Source organism: Leptopilina heterotoma, unplaced genomic scaffold (assembly GCF_015476425.1).
Source record: "Leptopilina heterotoma isolate Lh14 unplaced genomic scaffold, ASM1547642v1 Lhet_44, whole genome shotgun sequence".
NCBI lineage: Eukaryota > Metazoa > Arthropoda > Insecta > Hymenoptera > Figitidae > Leptopilina > Leptopilina heterotoma.
The window spans coordinates 1,457,175-1,470,224 of NW_025111084.1; the positions used below are offsets into that span (position 1 = coordinate 1,457,175).

At 33.5% G+C, this 13,050-nt stretch overlaps 1 protein-coding gene across 2 annotated transcripts in view; it reads right to left on the reverse strand.

The window, feature by feature from the left end:
* Positions 1–4,053: 4,053 nt before the first annotated feature.
* LOC122506849 (collagen alpha-1(IV) chain) overlaps positions 4,054–13,050 on the reverse strand; it is a 29,486-nt gene continuing 20,489 nt past the window's right edge. Inside the window, exons 7-25 of one of the 2 annotated variants that reach the window (XM_043619215.1) lie at positions 12,757–12,978; positions 12,276–12,455; positions 11,848–11,964; positions 11,600–11,764; positions 11,129–11,431; positions 10,558–10,941; positions 10,280–10,486; positions 10,011–10,083; positions 9,915–9,941; positions 9,210–9,776; positions 8,728–9,077; positions 8,372–8,638; positions 8,130–8,301; positions 7,277–7,888; positions 6,988–7,203; positions 6,526–6,897; positions 5,697–5,868; positions 5,063–5,177; positions 4,054–4,379 (exon numbers count right to left, since the gene is read on the reverse strand). In XM_043619215.1, the coding sequence (XP_043475150.1) occupies positions 4,122–4,379; positions 5,063–5,177; positions 5,697–5,868; positions 6,526–6,897; positions 6,988–7,203; positions 7,277–7,888; positions 8,130–8,301; positions 8,372–8,638; positions 8,728–9,077; positions 9,210–9,776; positions 9,915–9,941; positions 10,011–10,083; positions 10,280–10,486; positions 10,558–10,941; positions 11,129–11,431; positions 11,600–11,764; positions 11,848–11,964; positions 12,276–12,455; positions 12,757–12,978 (4,779 nt within the window). In that variant the 3' untranslated portion in view covers positions 4,054–4,121. Of the gene's footprint in view, positions 4,380–5,062; positions 5,178–5,696; positions 5,869–6,525; positions 6,898–6,987; positions 7,204–7,276; positions 7,889–8,129; positions 8,302–8,371; positions 8,639–8,727; positions 9,078–9,209; positions 9,777–9,914; positions 10,084–10,279; positions 10,487–10,557; positions 10,942–11,128; positions 11,432–11,599; positions 11,765–11,847; positions 11,965–12,275; positions 12,456–12,756; positions 12,979–13,050 lie in introns of both variants that reach the window. The other variant, XM_043619214.1, reaches the window with a different exon arrangement.

Consider the following 13,050-nt stretch of genomic DNA (forward strand, 5'->3'; position numbering starts at 1 on the left):
TAAAAAAAAAAAAAAAAAAAAGCTCTGTAAAGAAATATTTTTTTACTAAAATTTGTTTCTATTATTATTATTATTTCATTTTTTTATTAATTATTATTTTTATTGTTATTGTTGTTCTTGTTATATAATATAAATAATAAATAACTATAAATATAAATCTCAATGCAAAAAAATAATTACAACTTTATAAACATTTATTTATTCTTGATTTCATGATGTCAAACGCATTTTAATTTTTGTTTAATTATTTTTAAAATAAATGTGAAAATGAAAATTTAATTTCCGCTCTATTGGAATTTCCAGATGAAAGAATTATTTAATTGAAATTTTCATGAATTGTATTAATGCAATAACTAATAAATATTTTTATGATAACAAATAAAAGTTACAGAGCGGTTTTTCCTTTTTTTTTTTTTTTTTTTTTTTTGAAAACTTTTAGTTTTTTTTCTTGTGTTTTCTCTAAAGTAATTTAATGGTTTCTTAATATATTTTTTTAATTAGAATTTTATTACCATCACTTTTTATTATGCTATTTGTAATATTTCCTTTGTCATTTTACATTAAATGACACATTAAATGTTTTTTTAATTTGTAAAATTTTTTTTATTCGTACCTTTTTAAAATAGGAATCAATGATGTAAGTGCACTCATGAAAATCGTGATTGGAGAAATATTTTTCTCTCTGATAAAAAGAATAAATAAGTAGGTATGAGGCAAGATTTCCATTTATTGACAGGAATTTTGAAAACAATATAATAAACGAGTTTTTGTTTTTTTCAGAGTATTAGATGTGAATAAAAATATGTAATATAATAGTAAGATTATTGTAAAGAAGGAATAATATTTGGGAATTTAAATTTTAAAGTATTTTCAACTGTTTCGCAAAAAAAAAAAATTTAACATAAACAGTTTCTGCTGATGAGACGCAAATAAAACTGGTTTTACTGATTTTTAATTTATTGCATCTAATTTTGAATTAGAATTCGTGAAACTAAATAAACTTTTTTAAAATTTAATTTCGAAAATTAATTTTTTGTTTGATATAAAAAATATTTTTTTAATTCAGAACAATCGTGGAAATGTCAATAATTTATTTAGTTGTATAAAAAATAAAAACTAAAGTAAATTTTATTTCCTTAGGCCAATAATATTAATATATAAATAATTTATAGCAAATAAGTTTACAAAATTTTTTTTGTCACCGCTTTCAATTTTAAATTTTTATGCGAAAAAAATATTTTGAATACACCATAGAAATGCGCTAATTAAAAAAATTCAATCTTGATTGATGAGTGGTAGCGTCACCAATGGACACGACGTAAACATTGAATTCACTCGAATTTCTAGTCGTGTTCTCTCATTGACAATTCACATTTGCATACCAGCAGTGACAAACTGACTGGCGTCGTCCAGGCAATACCAGCATCACAAATAGATGCAAACAATGTTTCCTTGTAAAATAACAAACAATATTTTTTTCTTTTTCAAAAAACAATATAGTGTTTTTTAATGAAAAATGGAGAAATTAATTATTTCTCATTTTACATGTGCAAATATTGAATAAAAAAAATTTACGAGTTTAGGAAAACAAAAACATTACAATTTAATATTCCATTCTCTTGGTGAGATAAATATTATTTTTATCCTCTAGAGAAAATATATTTTTATTAATAATTACAAATTTCATTTGATCTGAATTTTATTTAAATTTATTTTAAATTTTATTTACCAAAACTTTATTCAAATTTTGTTTAAATAAATTTTATATAAATTGTACTTGAATCAATTTTATTTTAATTGTACAATAAATTTTATTTAAATAAGTTTCAATCAAATAAATTTTATTAATCATGTTAAATTAATTTAAATCAATTGTATTATTTAATAACATTTTTAATTAAAATTTAATTCAATTAATTTGTACGTTATTGAAATATTTTTATTTGATTCAAATGAATATTATTTCAATTAAAAATATTTTATTTGACTCAAATATTATTCAAATTTTTGGTTTATCAAAAAATTTATTAAGAAATTAATTTAATTAATTTAATTCGATTAAATTCATTTAATAAATTTAATTCGACTAAATATTATTTAAGTGAAAATAAATATTTTATTCAAATGCATAAGTTTAATTTTATTTGACTCAATGAAACTTTATTTCAATTTTTGATTTTATTATCGAAAAATTCACTGTTAAATACAAACTCGATTCAAATAAATATCATTTTGTTCCGAAGAAATTTCAATTTAATTAAAACAATTTTATGTAATTGAAATAAATTTTTCTTGATTCAATTTCAAATATATTTTAATTAATTTTCAATTTCTTGTTAACTTTTGTTTAATTTAAATTAATTTTATTAAATCAAAAAATAAATCTTTATTTTATTCAAATAACATTTATTTAAATACAATAAAATTGTTTGTATATCAAGTAAAATTTATTTTTATTAAATAACATTAATTTCAATCAAGCAGATATTTTTCTTTAATTTAATAAAACTAATTTAAATATTAAACAAAAGTTATTAGAAAAACGTTAAAAAATAATATTGTCAATTTAAATTAAAATGTTATTTAAATGAAATAAAATTTTTTTAATTGAAATAAATTTTAATTAAAATGAAGTTTGTTTAATTAAAAAGACTTGTTTTGAAATTAAAATTAATTTTGATTAATCAAAGAAATTTTTGTCAGATGCAAATAAGTTTTATTTAATTAAAATAAATTTCGATTTAAAATAAAGAATAAAATTGTAAACAATTTTATTTTGAAATAAAAGATTTTTGTATGAAAATATTTATTATTTAAAATTGCAAAAACAAGAAAGGGACAAACAAAGAAATTCGTTTTGCTATATAAAATTATTATAATAAAGTAAACAGATTTTTTTTATTTAATAAAATTAAATTCTAAGCAAAGTTATCAAGGAAATTAATTGTTAATTTATATTAAAATGCCACTTTATTGAATTAAAATTTTTTTAATTGAAATAAATTTTAATCAAAATAAAGTTTGTTTAAAAAATAAAATTGAAACAAAATTTGTTTTATTTTAATCAAAATAAATTTCGAATAAATATTTTTCAAATAAAATGCGAGGAAACTTTTATCTGATTTAAATAAATTTTATTCAATTGAATTAAATTTTGATATAATATAAAGAATAAATTTTCTCAAATAACAGATTTTGGAATTCAAATTAATTTCCTAATAAAAATTAATTTTTGGAAATAAAATATTTAGAATGATTGAAAATTGAAAAAAAAACAAGAAAGGGACGAATAAAGAATTTCGAATTGCTAAAATGTCAAAATATAATTTTATTGACTATGTAGCAAAATACCTATTTATTTAAATATTTGGCGTCACGCAATTACCAGACTAAGATCGTTTACATTAATATACAATATGTAAATGTGCCATATTGAATATGGGCAGTGTCTGTGGTAGTACGATATAAATGATCTTTGATCTCTTAATACGACTTTTTTTTATGATATAAATATGTATATATATATATATATTATTTTACATGTTAAGTAATATTCTAGGCACTTATTGGTACAAATTATTAATTAAAAAATAGAATGAGAATCGAGGAAAAATGGCAGCGAATTTGGGAGGGAAAAGAGAATGAGTCAATTTTTTTTAAGGACTTGTATATTATTTCCGATATTAAGAGAAAAATTATTTCGTTTACTGAACGTTTTACTATTTATATTTTTTTACCATTTATACTTTTTTTTACTATTTATACTTTTTTTTTACTATTTATACTTTTTTTACTATTTATACTTTTTTTTACTATTTATACTTTTTTTACTATTTATACTTTTTTTTACTATTTCAAGAAAATTTAATCATTTGATTTATATTTATAATACAAATTTTTATTATTATCAATATCAACTGAAATTATAAATTACAAATGACTAATTAGAATCTGCTTTATTATTTCTCTCCTTAAAAATTCTCATTTCCCTTTGCCCTCCATTTTGGCGGGCAAATTATTATTTTTCTTAATAAATGTTTTTTTTTCTCTGAATTTAATTAATTATAAATTTCTTTTTTTTAATGAATTAATTAGAATAAAAAAAAATTGTTTACAATTTCTCATGTGTTTCTTATACACACGGCACATCGACTTATTCGATTTCGTAGATTTCCAGCTTTTATTGTCTCCTTTTGAGGCTTCTGGAATTGTTGATTGTCTTGGATTGTTGCCATCCAAAAACTGTACTCGTTGGTATAATAATGGCAGTGTCCTTTGGCACCGTTACATTCGATAAATGGAACTGCTCGGAAGTCCTCTAGACAGGATCCAGGACTAGATAAAGATTGTCCTCCACCCTGCGCTCCAGCGCCCGTGTGCTGAAAATAAATCAATCATTACTTTTTTTGTTCTTTCAATATTTTTGTATTTTTCTTTATATTTGCAGACTTTTTTTGTTTTTTTTTCTATTTTAATATTTTTATACTATCTCAATGTTCATTTTTTGGTAGAACTGTAATTTTTTATTTTATTGTTCGTTTCTTAGGTTCTTTAATTTTTTTGTTACTTTTTATCTTTTTTAATATTTTTATTATTTTATTTATTTTTTTGTTATTTTAATATTTGAATTATTTTCTTGTTTATTTCTTTAATGTTCTATTATTTTTTTTTTATAGTTTTTATCCTTTTTAATATTTTATTTATTTTTTCATTCCTCAAACAATTTTTTTTTTGTTAATTCAATATTTAAAATATTATATTAATAATTTTTGGTTTCTTCAATATTTGAATTATTTTATTATTTATTTCGTAGATACTCCTAATATTTTTATTTTTGATTTTTTTATTAATTTTTTGCTAGTTTAATCCTTTTGTTTATTTATTTATTATTTTTTTATTTTAATATTTATTTTTGTTATCTTTAGTATTTTTATTATATATTTTTTCTTCTTTAATATTTGAATTATTTGTTATTTGAATTCTTCGCTTATTTTTTATTATATTTTTTTATTTTATTTCGAAAAAAAGTGTATGATTGGTTTAAAAAAATTTTGACACTTGCCATTATGAAACTGTATCCAATCCAGAGATTGGACCAGCCATTTGGACAATCTGGAATGGCAGTTGATTGACTGTGGACCGCTAAGACACTTGCTGGCACTTCACATACGACACATCTGTAAAAAACAAAAAAATTTACTGTTATGAAATTCAGCTGAAGTAGTTTTTTCAATTATTGTCATTTTTTCTCGATAATACTGCAAAACATAGAAATAATAATAAAAAATAATAAGAATAATAGTAACAATAATTTATTATTTTTTTTAATTATTATTATTATTATTTTTATTAATAGTAATAATAATTTATTATTTCCATTATTTTTAAATTGAAGAAAACAATTCTTCATGAACCAAAAGTTAACTATTATTGTTAATATTATTATGTGAATGATAATTAAAATCATAATTAATTCATTAATTCCTGTAATTGATAATTGATTCATCAGCATAGCAGGATCTTGAAAAAACTCTTAAAAGTAGAAATAAACAATGAATAATTATTTAATTATTGAATGTGCAATTTAATATGATGATAAGAATTAAAGAAAAAGAAAAAAAATGCAATTCTGTCATTTTTCATCATGTGAAATACTTGACAATCAGGTCTCAATAACAAGAATGTTGTTTACATACCTGGAAATATATTCTTCAATGCCTGATTCTTCAACAGGCATCATTGGTATTGGACTATTGGTGGAGAGCCAATAAGAACGATCATTTCGACTTGCATAGTGACAGACGTCATTGACGTCGCAGAACAAGAACGGCATCGTCGAGAACTTTCTCACACACGAGCCAGCATAACCTGTTCCAAAGAAATTTATAGGACAAGTTAGTTTTATATAGGAACCAAAGACCCCGTGATTCTCTCCACTAATACCAGTATCACTCTCTATCGTCTCTTTAAAGCGCGTGCAATGGAAATCCTTTCAGCAAAAAAATCGAAACTAATAATCCTTGATTTATTTTTATTTTTTTCTCTTTTTTTGATTCATTTTTGTTATCAAAATATTTTCAATCTTGAAAATTCTGGTTCCTTTTTAAAATTTTAGTGGAAAATTTAAGAAATAATTAAATTGAACTAAAATTAGTTGAATGTTAATTTTTGCCAACAAACAAAAAGAAACCATTGAAATTGAAAATAGAAAAATATTCAGGAATGCAAATTTCCGCAAAGTGATCTTTTCATTTTACGAGAGAATATAATATATTCAATAAATAATTTATCAGGATTCTGAGAATTCTCCACCACCCGATGGTGAAACTCGTTTTTGAAATGATAGATTTTCAAAAGTAATTTGTTTTGAAAAAAAAACAAAAAGTATATCGACAAGTTTCATTTAGAAGGAATAATTTTCAATTTGATTTTTTAGAAAGATTTCCCTTCACTATTCCAATTAAAGAAAAGACAAACTTTAAAAACGAATTGAGAATAATATAAAAAAAATTAAAGAAGACTTGCCTAAATCTTGAGAATGCGCCCTTTCGTCCCCATCAGTAAATAAGAGACTGTATCCATCCCATAATTTGATATGTTCACGTTCGCAAGTTGGAACAGTTTGACTCTGACTGTGTTTGACTAATAAAATTCCAGTCAAATAATCTGGAGTAATTTCACAAGGTGCTCCTGCTTCGCCCTTAGAACCGGGGAATCCAGGCGAACCCGAAAGTCCAGCTTGTCCAGGGGGTCCATCTAATCCGGGTTGTCCGGGCAAACCAGGCGATCCTGGCGGACCAACAAATCCAGTGTCTCCCTTCGCCCCATCTCTGCCAGGGAAACCTGGTGGTCCAGACATTCCCTTCTCACCTGCCAGTCCGGGCATTCCAGGGGATCCTGATTTTTTATTATTAATTAGTAATGTTCGATTTATTTTACCTATTAATTACTGATAGTGATTGTCAATTTTTTTATTATTGTTTTTACCCGGATAGCCTCGATCTCCCTTTGGTCCAGGTGGCATTGTTTCGCAGTCGTCTCCCTTATCTCCCTTGATACCAGCGAAACCGACAGCTCCCATCAGTCCAGGTGAACCCGGATATCCAGCATCACCCTTTTCACCCGGGAAGCCTGGAATTCCGTCAGGACCATTCCAGCCTCGATCTCCCTTCTCGCCGGGTAAACCGTCCAAACCGTTCAATCCTGGAAAACAGAAATTCCATTTATTCAATTCTGAAATACCACTGTAAAATCTCAATTGGAGTTCTAAACTCACCAGCCACTCCTTGATCACCCTTTTGGCCAGGAACACCGAAAGGTCCCGGTGGTCCTTGATCTCCCTTAGGTCCCCTATCGCCAGAAAGTCCAGGCATTCCCTCAATTCCAGGAGCACCATCCCGACCGGGTAAACCAGGCGCACCGGATAATCCCAAATCACCCTTCTCACCCTGAGGACCCACTGGACCGTATGATCCACGATCTCCCTTATGACCGGGCAATCCAGGCAAACCTGACTCTCCCTTCTCGCCAGGGATTCCCGGGAAACCGTCCTTTCCGTGCTTGCCCAAACGACCAGGAAGACCCTTTTCTCCCTTTACGGTGACACCTGTAAGACCAGGAAGTCCCTCTGGACCGTGATCTCCTTTCGGTCCCAACGGACCCGGAGGTCCTGGATTTCCTATAAGACCGACTTCTCCTCTGTCTCCCTTTTCGCCCACGAATCCGGCAACTCCGTCAAAACCTCTGTCACCCTTCTGTCCAAAGTCACCCGGAAGACCCGGAAGACCGGGTTCGCCTTTCATTCCCTTGGTGTTTAGTGTCAGTCCCGGTGGTCCTCGATCACCCTTCTCTCCCTCTGGTCCCATATCTCCAAATGCTCCAGGTGGACCTTAATATTACCAATTAAAAATTACCTTCCCGAAAATAAGGAAACGATGTACTCTGTATTTTTTACTGTACAGGCAAATGCATATATGCTGTCCTTCCGCTTTGACGACGGAATCTTTCAAAATTCGTGACTTACTCTTACGTCATGAATTTACTTTTGAAAATGCCGTCAAACCAAAAGGACATATATGCGTTTGACTGTATATACAGTCAAGTGCATATATGCTGTCTCTTGAAACTACCTAATGGTCCTCTGTCTCCTTTGATGCCATCTAAACCAGGTTCTCCAGGAAGACCAACATCTCCCACCAGTCCCGGGAAACCAGGTGGACCCATCGGTCCAATCTCTCCATTATCGCCAGGCAAACCATCAATTCCAGGTGTTCCAGGTTCTCCAGGAAGACCCCCATATCCCTAAATCGAAACATTTTTACTAAAACGTTCCAACAATGAAAATTAGTAAATTAGGAATTCTATTACTGACAGTGTCTCCCTTTTGACCAACGAAACCACGAACGCCAGCATCGCCCTTCTCTCCCTGAAGTCCAATTAATCCTGGACGACCAGGTAATCCGGCATCACCTTTCACACCCGGCACGCCATCTCGTCCAAATATCACCAATCCCCTTTCGCCCTTCACTCCATCTAGTCCATCTCTACCAGGTGGACCCATAGGACCACGAATTCCAGGCATACCAACTTCTCCCTTTTGGCCCTTCTCAGAAACTTGACCTGGTTCTCCTTTTCTTCCCTATTTACAGAATTTTTTATTATTTTCCGATATAATTTAAATACCTTCATTGTTGAGAATGATATCAGTTTTTAGAGCAAAATACTTACAGGGAAACCAGGAGGACCATGATCTCCTTTCATTCCTTCGAATCCGTGAGGACCGTGTGGACCCGGAGGTCCTGGATATCCAACATCTCCTTTTAGTCCAGGCAGTCCAGGTCTTCCGACTTTTCCCTCAATTCCTGGCAGTCCAGGAAATCCGTAATCTCCTTTCGGTCCGGTCTCACCCTTCAAACCTGGACGACCCTCTTCGCCTGGAGTTCCTGGAAGACCAGGAGATCCTCTTCGTCCTGGATAGCCCTTCAGTCCGTCACTACCGAGTTCGCCTCTTTCGCCCTTCGCTCCGGGGAATCCGGGTAAACCTTCTCTACCCGATTCTCCAGTGAGACCAGGTTCACCTGGAAGAAAAATGAATTTATTTGAATAAAATGTCTAGAGACCATCCTAGGCTACAGCATTCCACGGGGGTCACCCAAAGTACGATGCTTAACCACCGTGATTGCGAGCTAAAGCTAAAACGACTATATTACCTTTAACTCCATCACTGCCGGGCATTCCCGGTACTCCAGGTGGTCCAACAGCTCCAACCGGCCCAGTATCGCCCTTGTCTCCAGGTGCTCCTGGTAGACCGTCCAATCCGGGTACGCCGCCATCCCCCTTCTCGCCAGTGAAACCTGGCAAACCGGGTGGTCCATCCGGCCCTTCTTTTCCAGGTGGTCCTGGAAGTCCTCTCTCGCCCTTTATTCCCTGCGGTCCTGGGAATCCAATGCTTCCCTTGACAGACACTCCGGGTTCTCCTTTAACACCTTTGGGTGCAGCCTGACCAGGAAATCCTCTAGCTCCCTCTTTTCCTGGTTCACCAGGGAAACCAAAGGGTCCCATGTTACCCTTGTCTCCCCTGGGTCCTGGTTCTCCTCTGGGACCAGGTGGTCCTGGTGGTCCAATTGATCCGGTAGCACCGATAAGTCCTTCGAGACCCATATCTCCCTTATCTCCCGATGGTCCATCTCTTCCCGGTGGTCCGGGTTCACCTTTCGTACCTTGCTCTCCTCGATCACCTTTCAGACCTTCCGTAATGTTGCACGGTGCACACTCACCTTGAAAATAAATTATAATTAATCGTCCGTCCAGCCAAACCCCTACGCTTCAATGCAACAACTCGTTCGACGCTCGAAAATTTTCCAAGCGTTGAACGAATTGTTGCATTGGAGCGCTCAATTGCCGCCGTAACGTACCAGCTTGTCCTTTGTCGCCAGGAAAACCTGGGTCACCTTTCATTCCGAAATAGCCATCCCGACCTGGTTCTCCAGGTTCTCCCTTTATGCTCAAACCTCTCTCTCCCTTCCACCCAGGAGCACCTGGTCTTCCAGCGACTCCATCCTGACCAGGAAAACCGCGATCTCCCTAAATGGATCAAATTCTCTTTTATAGTGAAATTGGAAGACGGATTACATTAGAAATACTAAAAGTAGTCCAGATTAGTCTAGAGTAGTCTAGATTAGTCTGGAGTAGACTAGATTAGTCTAGATTAGTCCAGAGTAGTCGAGTAGTCTAGAGTGGACTAAATTAGTCTAGAAGAAGACTTCATTCGAATACGTACAGGTTCTCCCTTAAGACCAGGGAATCCTTCGTATCCTTGTCTTCCTTTCTCGCCAATAGGTCCTTCGGGACCAAAGGGTCCCACACGTCCCGCATCTCCTCGAACGCCCTTGTCGCCCTTAATTGGTTTCAATGCATCTCTGGAAATAAATGCAGGTGTTCCAGGCTGTCCTTGTCCTCCAGGTGCTCCAGGCAAGCCATCTTTTCCCTAAAATCAATTCTATCATTGCAAAAAAATGTCATTTGATAATGGAGGACATCTATTCCAATGAAACTCACGGGAAAACCAGGTGGTCCTTGAAGTCCAGGATTTCCGTCTATTCCGGGTTCACCAAATGGTCCAAGTTCACCAGGTGGTCCTCGAAGTCCCGGAATACCTGGCGCTCCATCAAATCCTCTCTCTCCCTTGAGACCCGGATGTCCAGGTGTACAGTCTATGCATCTTCCGCCAATGTCACCCTTCTCGCCAGGAAGTCCCGGAAATCCGGGCATACCGTCTTTTCCCGATGTTCCAACTTCGCCGGGCTGTCCAGGCGCTCCTGGCGAACCTGGAATTCCTTCCAATGAATCGCCTGGACGACCTCTTACACCCTGATAACCCCTCTCTCCCTTTTGGCCCTTTCCACCGTCGTTGCCGGGTAGACCGTCCAATCCTTTGGGTCCCTAATTATTTGTTCCATTAGGAGGAAGTGATTAAATAAATATTTCTTGTTTGGAAATGTTTTGTTGATTCTTAGGTGGGTTAATCAAAAGAAAACGAAAATTGGGTGAAGAATCAATTAAAAATTTTTGACTCACTCAATTTTTGCTTCCTTTTTATTGAACAAGTTTAGGGGGCGAGGAAACTTACTATGATTGATAGTCCTTTTTCTCCTGGAGGACCTCGGAGTCCGGCTGGACCAGGAGCTCCGTCAAATCCACGTGATCCGATTTCACCTGGAAATCCAGGTAGACCAGACTCTCCTTTGTGTCCCTTTTCACCTGGGAGTCCTTCGGGTCCCGGAATTCCAGAGAGCCCAGGTCCGCCTTGTAAACCAATTGGTCCTCTCACTCCAGGTTCGCCAGGGAAACCATCGGATCCTCTGGGTCCCACTGGACCAGGGAAACCTCTTGGTCCCTTTTCTCCCGGGGGACCGGGTCGTCCTTTGCCACCCTAAAAAATAATTTATACACTTTACTTTTTACATTTTCTTCGATTTTTTATTTTTCGATCAGCCCTTTCCATGATTCTTTGACTCCTCTTCGAAATTCTTGATTCTTTACAGTGAAACTATTATTTCTTTCGTAAGATTTTTTGAAAATTAGTGATGATAGTACTCACTCCAGGTGGTCCTGGAGGTCCGCGAATACCGGAAATACCCATTGGACCATCATTTCCGGGATGACCTTTAGCTCCCGGACGTCCATCAAGACCTGGAAGACCATCGTAACCTCTGTCACCCTTTAAGCCAAGGGGTCCTGGAGGACCCGAAAATCCATCTCTGCCCTGGTGAATAAATAAAAATTGATTAGTTGGTAAAATTAAAATTTAAAGGAAGGAAAAAATTTGATTTTCAAGGGGAAACTCACCCGAACTCCTGGAACTCCAGGTAGACCTTTTTCACCCTTCATTCCGGCAGCTCCTGAAAGACCGTAATCACCTGGAGGACCTGCTTCTCCTCTTGGTCCCTCTGTACCTCTATCACCCTGTAAATAATAAATGTTTGCTTTACATTCCGGAAATCAGTGAATTCAGGAAAAAGTCAGAGAAAAACAAAGTTAAATTTTTGTGGCAACCCTGATAAAGTGGCAATTATTGCCCTAGGGCAATACAGTACGCATTATTACCCTAAGGTAATAATGGGCGAAATTTACCTTGCTTGTGGGTCAATAAAGTACTCATTATTACCCTAGGGCAATAATGGGTACTTTATTGACAAGCTGGACTATATGGAGAAATTTATGGAGCATGATTGTAATGAATGGAATGATTTTAATTACGAAAAAGGTTTAATTACTCGGTCTCCTTTTGGTCCCGGTTCGCCTGGTGATCCGACTGTTGTTTTCGTTCCGGTTGATGTCTCCAATTTTCCTGGAGGTCCCGGCGGTCCTCTTAGACCTTTATCTCCCTTTGGTCCCTCGAAGCCAAGACCCATGTGACCTTTTTCACCTTTTTGCCCAAGACTTCCTGGTAAACCCTGTATAACATTTTATTATCAATAAATTATCAAAATAGGAACTCAATATTTTTTTTTACAAATATTTGCTGTTAATCTTTATTTTTTGGAATCGTTGCTGAAGTTTATATAGCAACTGTTAATTTGAAATTAATTTTTTTTTCAATTTCGAATTTAATTTTTATTAATTTGAGATTAAGTAATTAATTAATTTGAAATTAATTTTTTTTTTCAATTTCTAATTTAATTTTTATTAATTTGAAATTAAGTAATTAATTAATTTGAAATTAATTAATTAATTTAGGAATTATAATGTACGCACGTATTGTCCACGTTCTCCTTTCGGTCCAGAAGGACCACGGAGTCCTTCTGGTCCTGGATTTCCAGGTGGACCGCGGACCCCGTCGAGACCTGGTTCACCCTTTTCTCCCACCGGAAATGGTCCTACGTAAGCTGGCGTTCCCTTTTCTCCTTTTGGTCCTGAAATTCCGGGTAAACCTCGCGGACCCGGTTCTCCATGACGACCATCAATACCCGGTAGTCCCTAAAAATTCCAATTAAAACACAAAATGGAGAGGTTAATTTTTTAATTAAATAAATTAAGTAGTAAGAAATT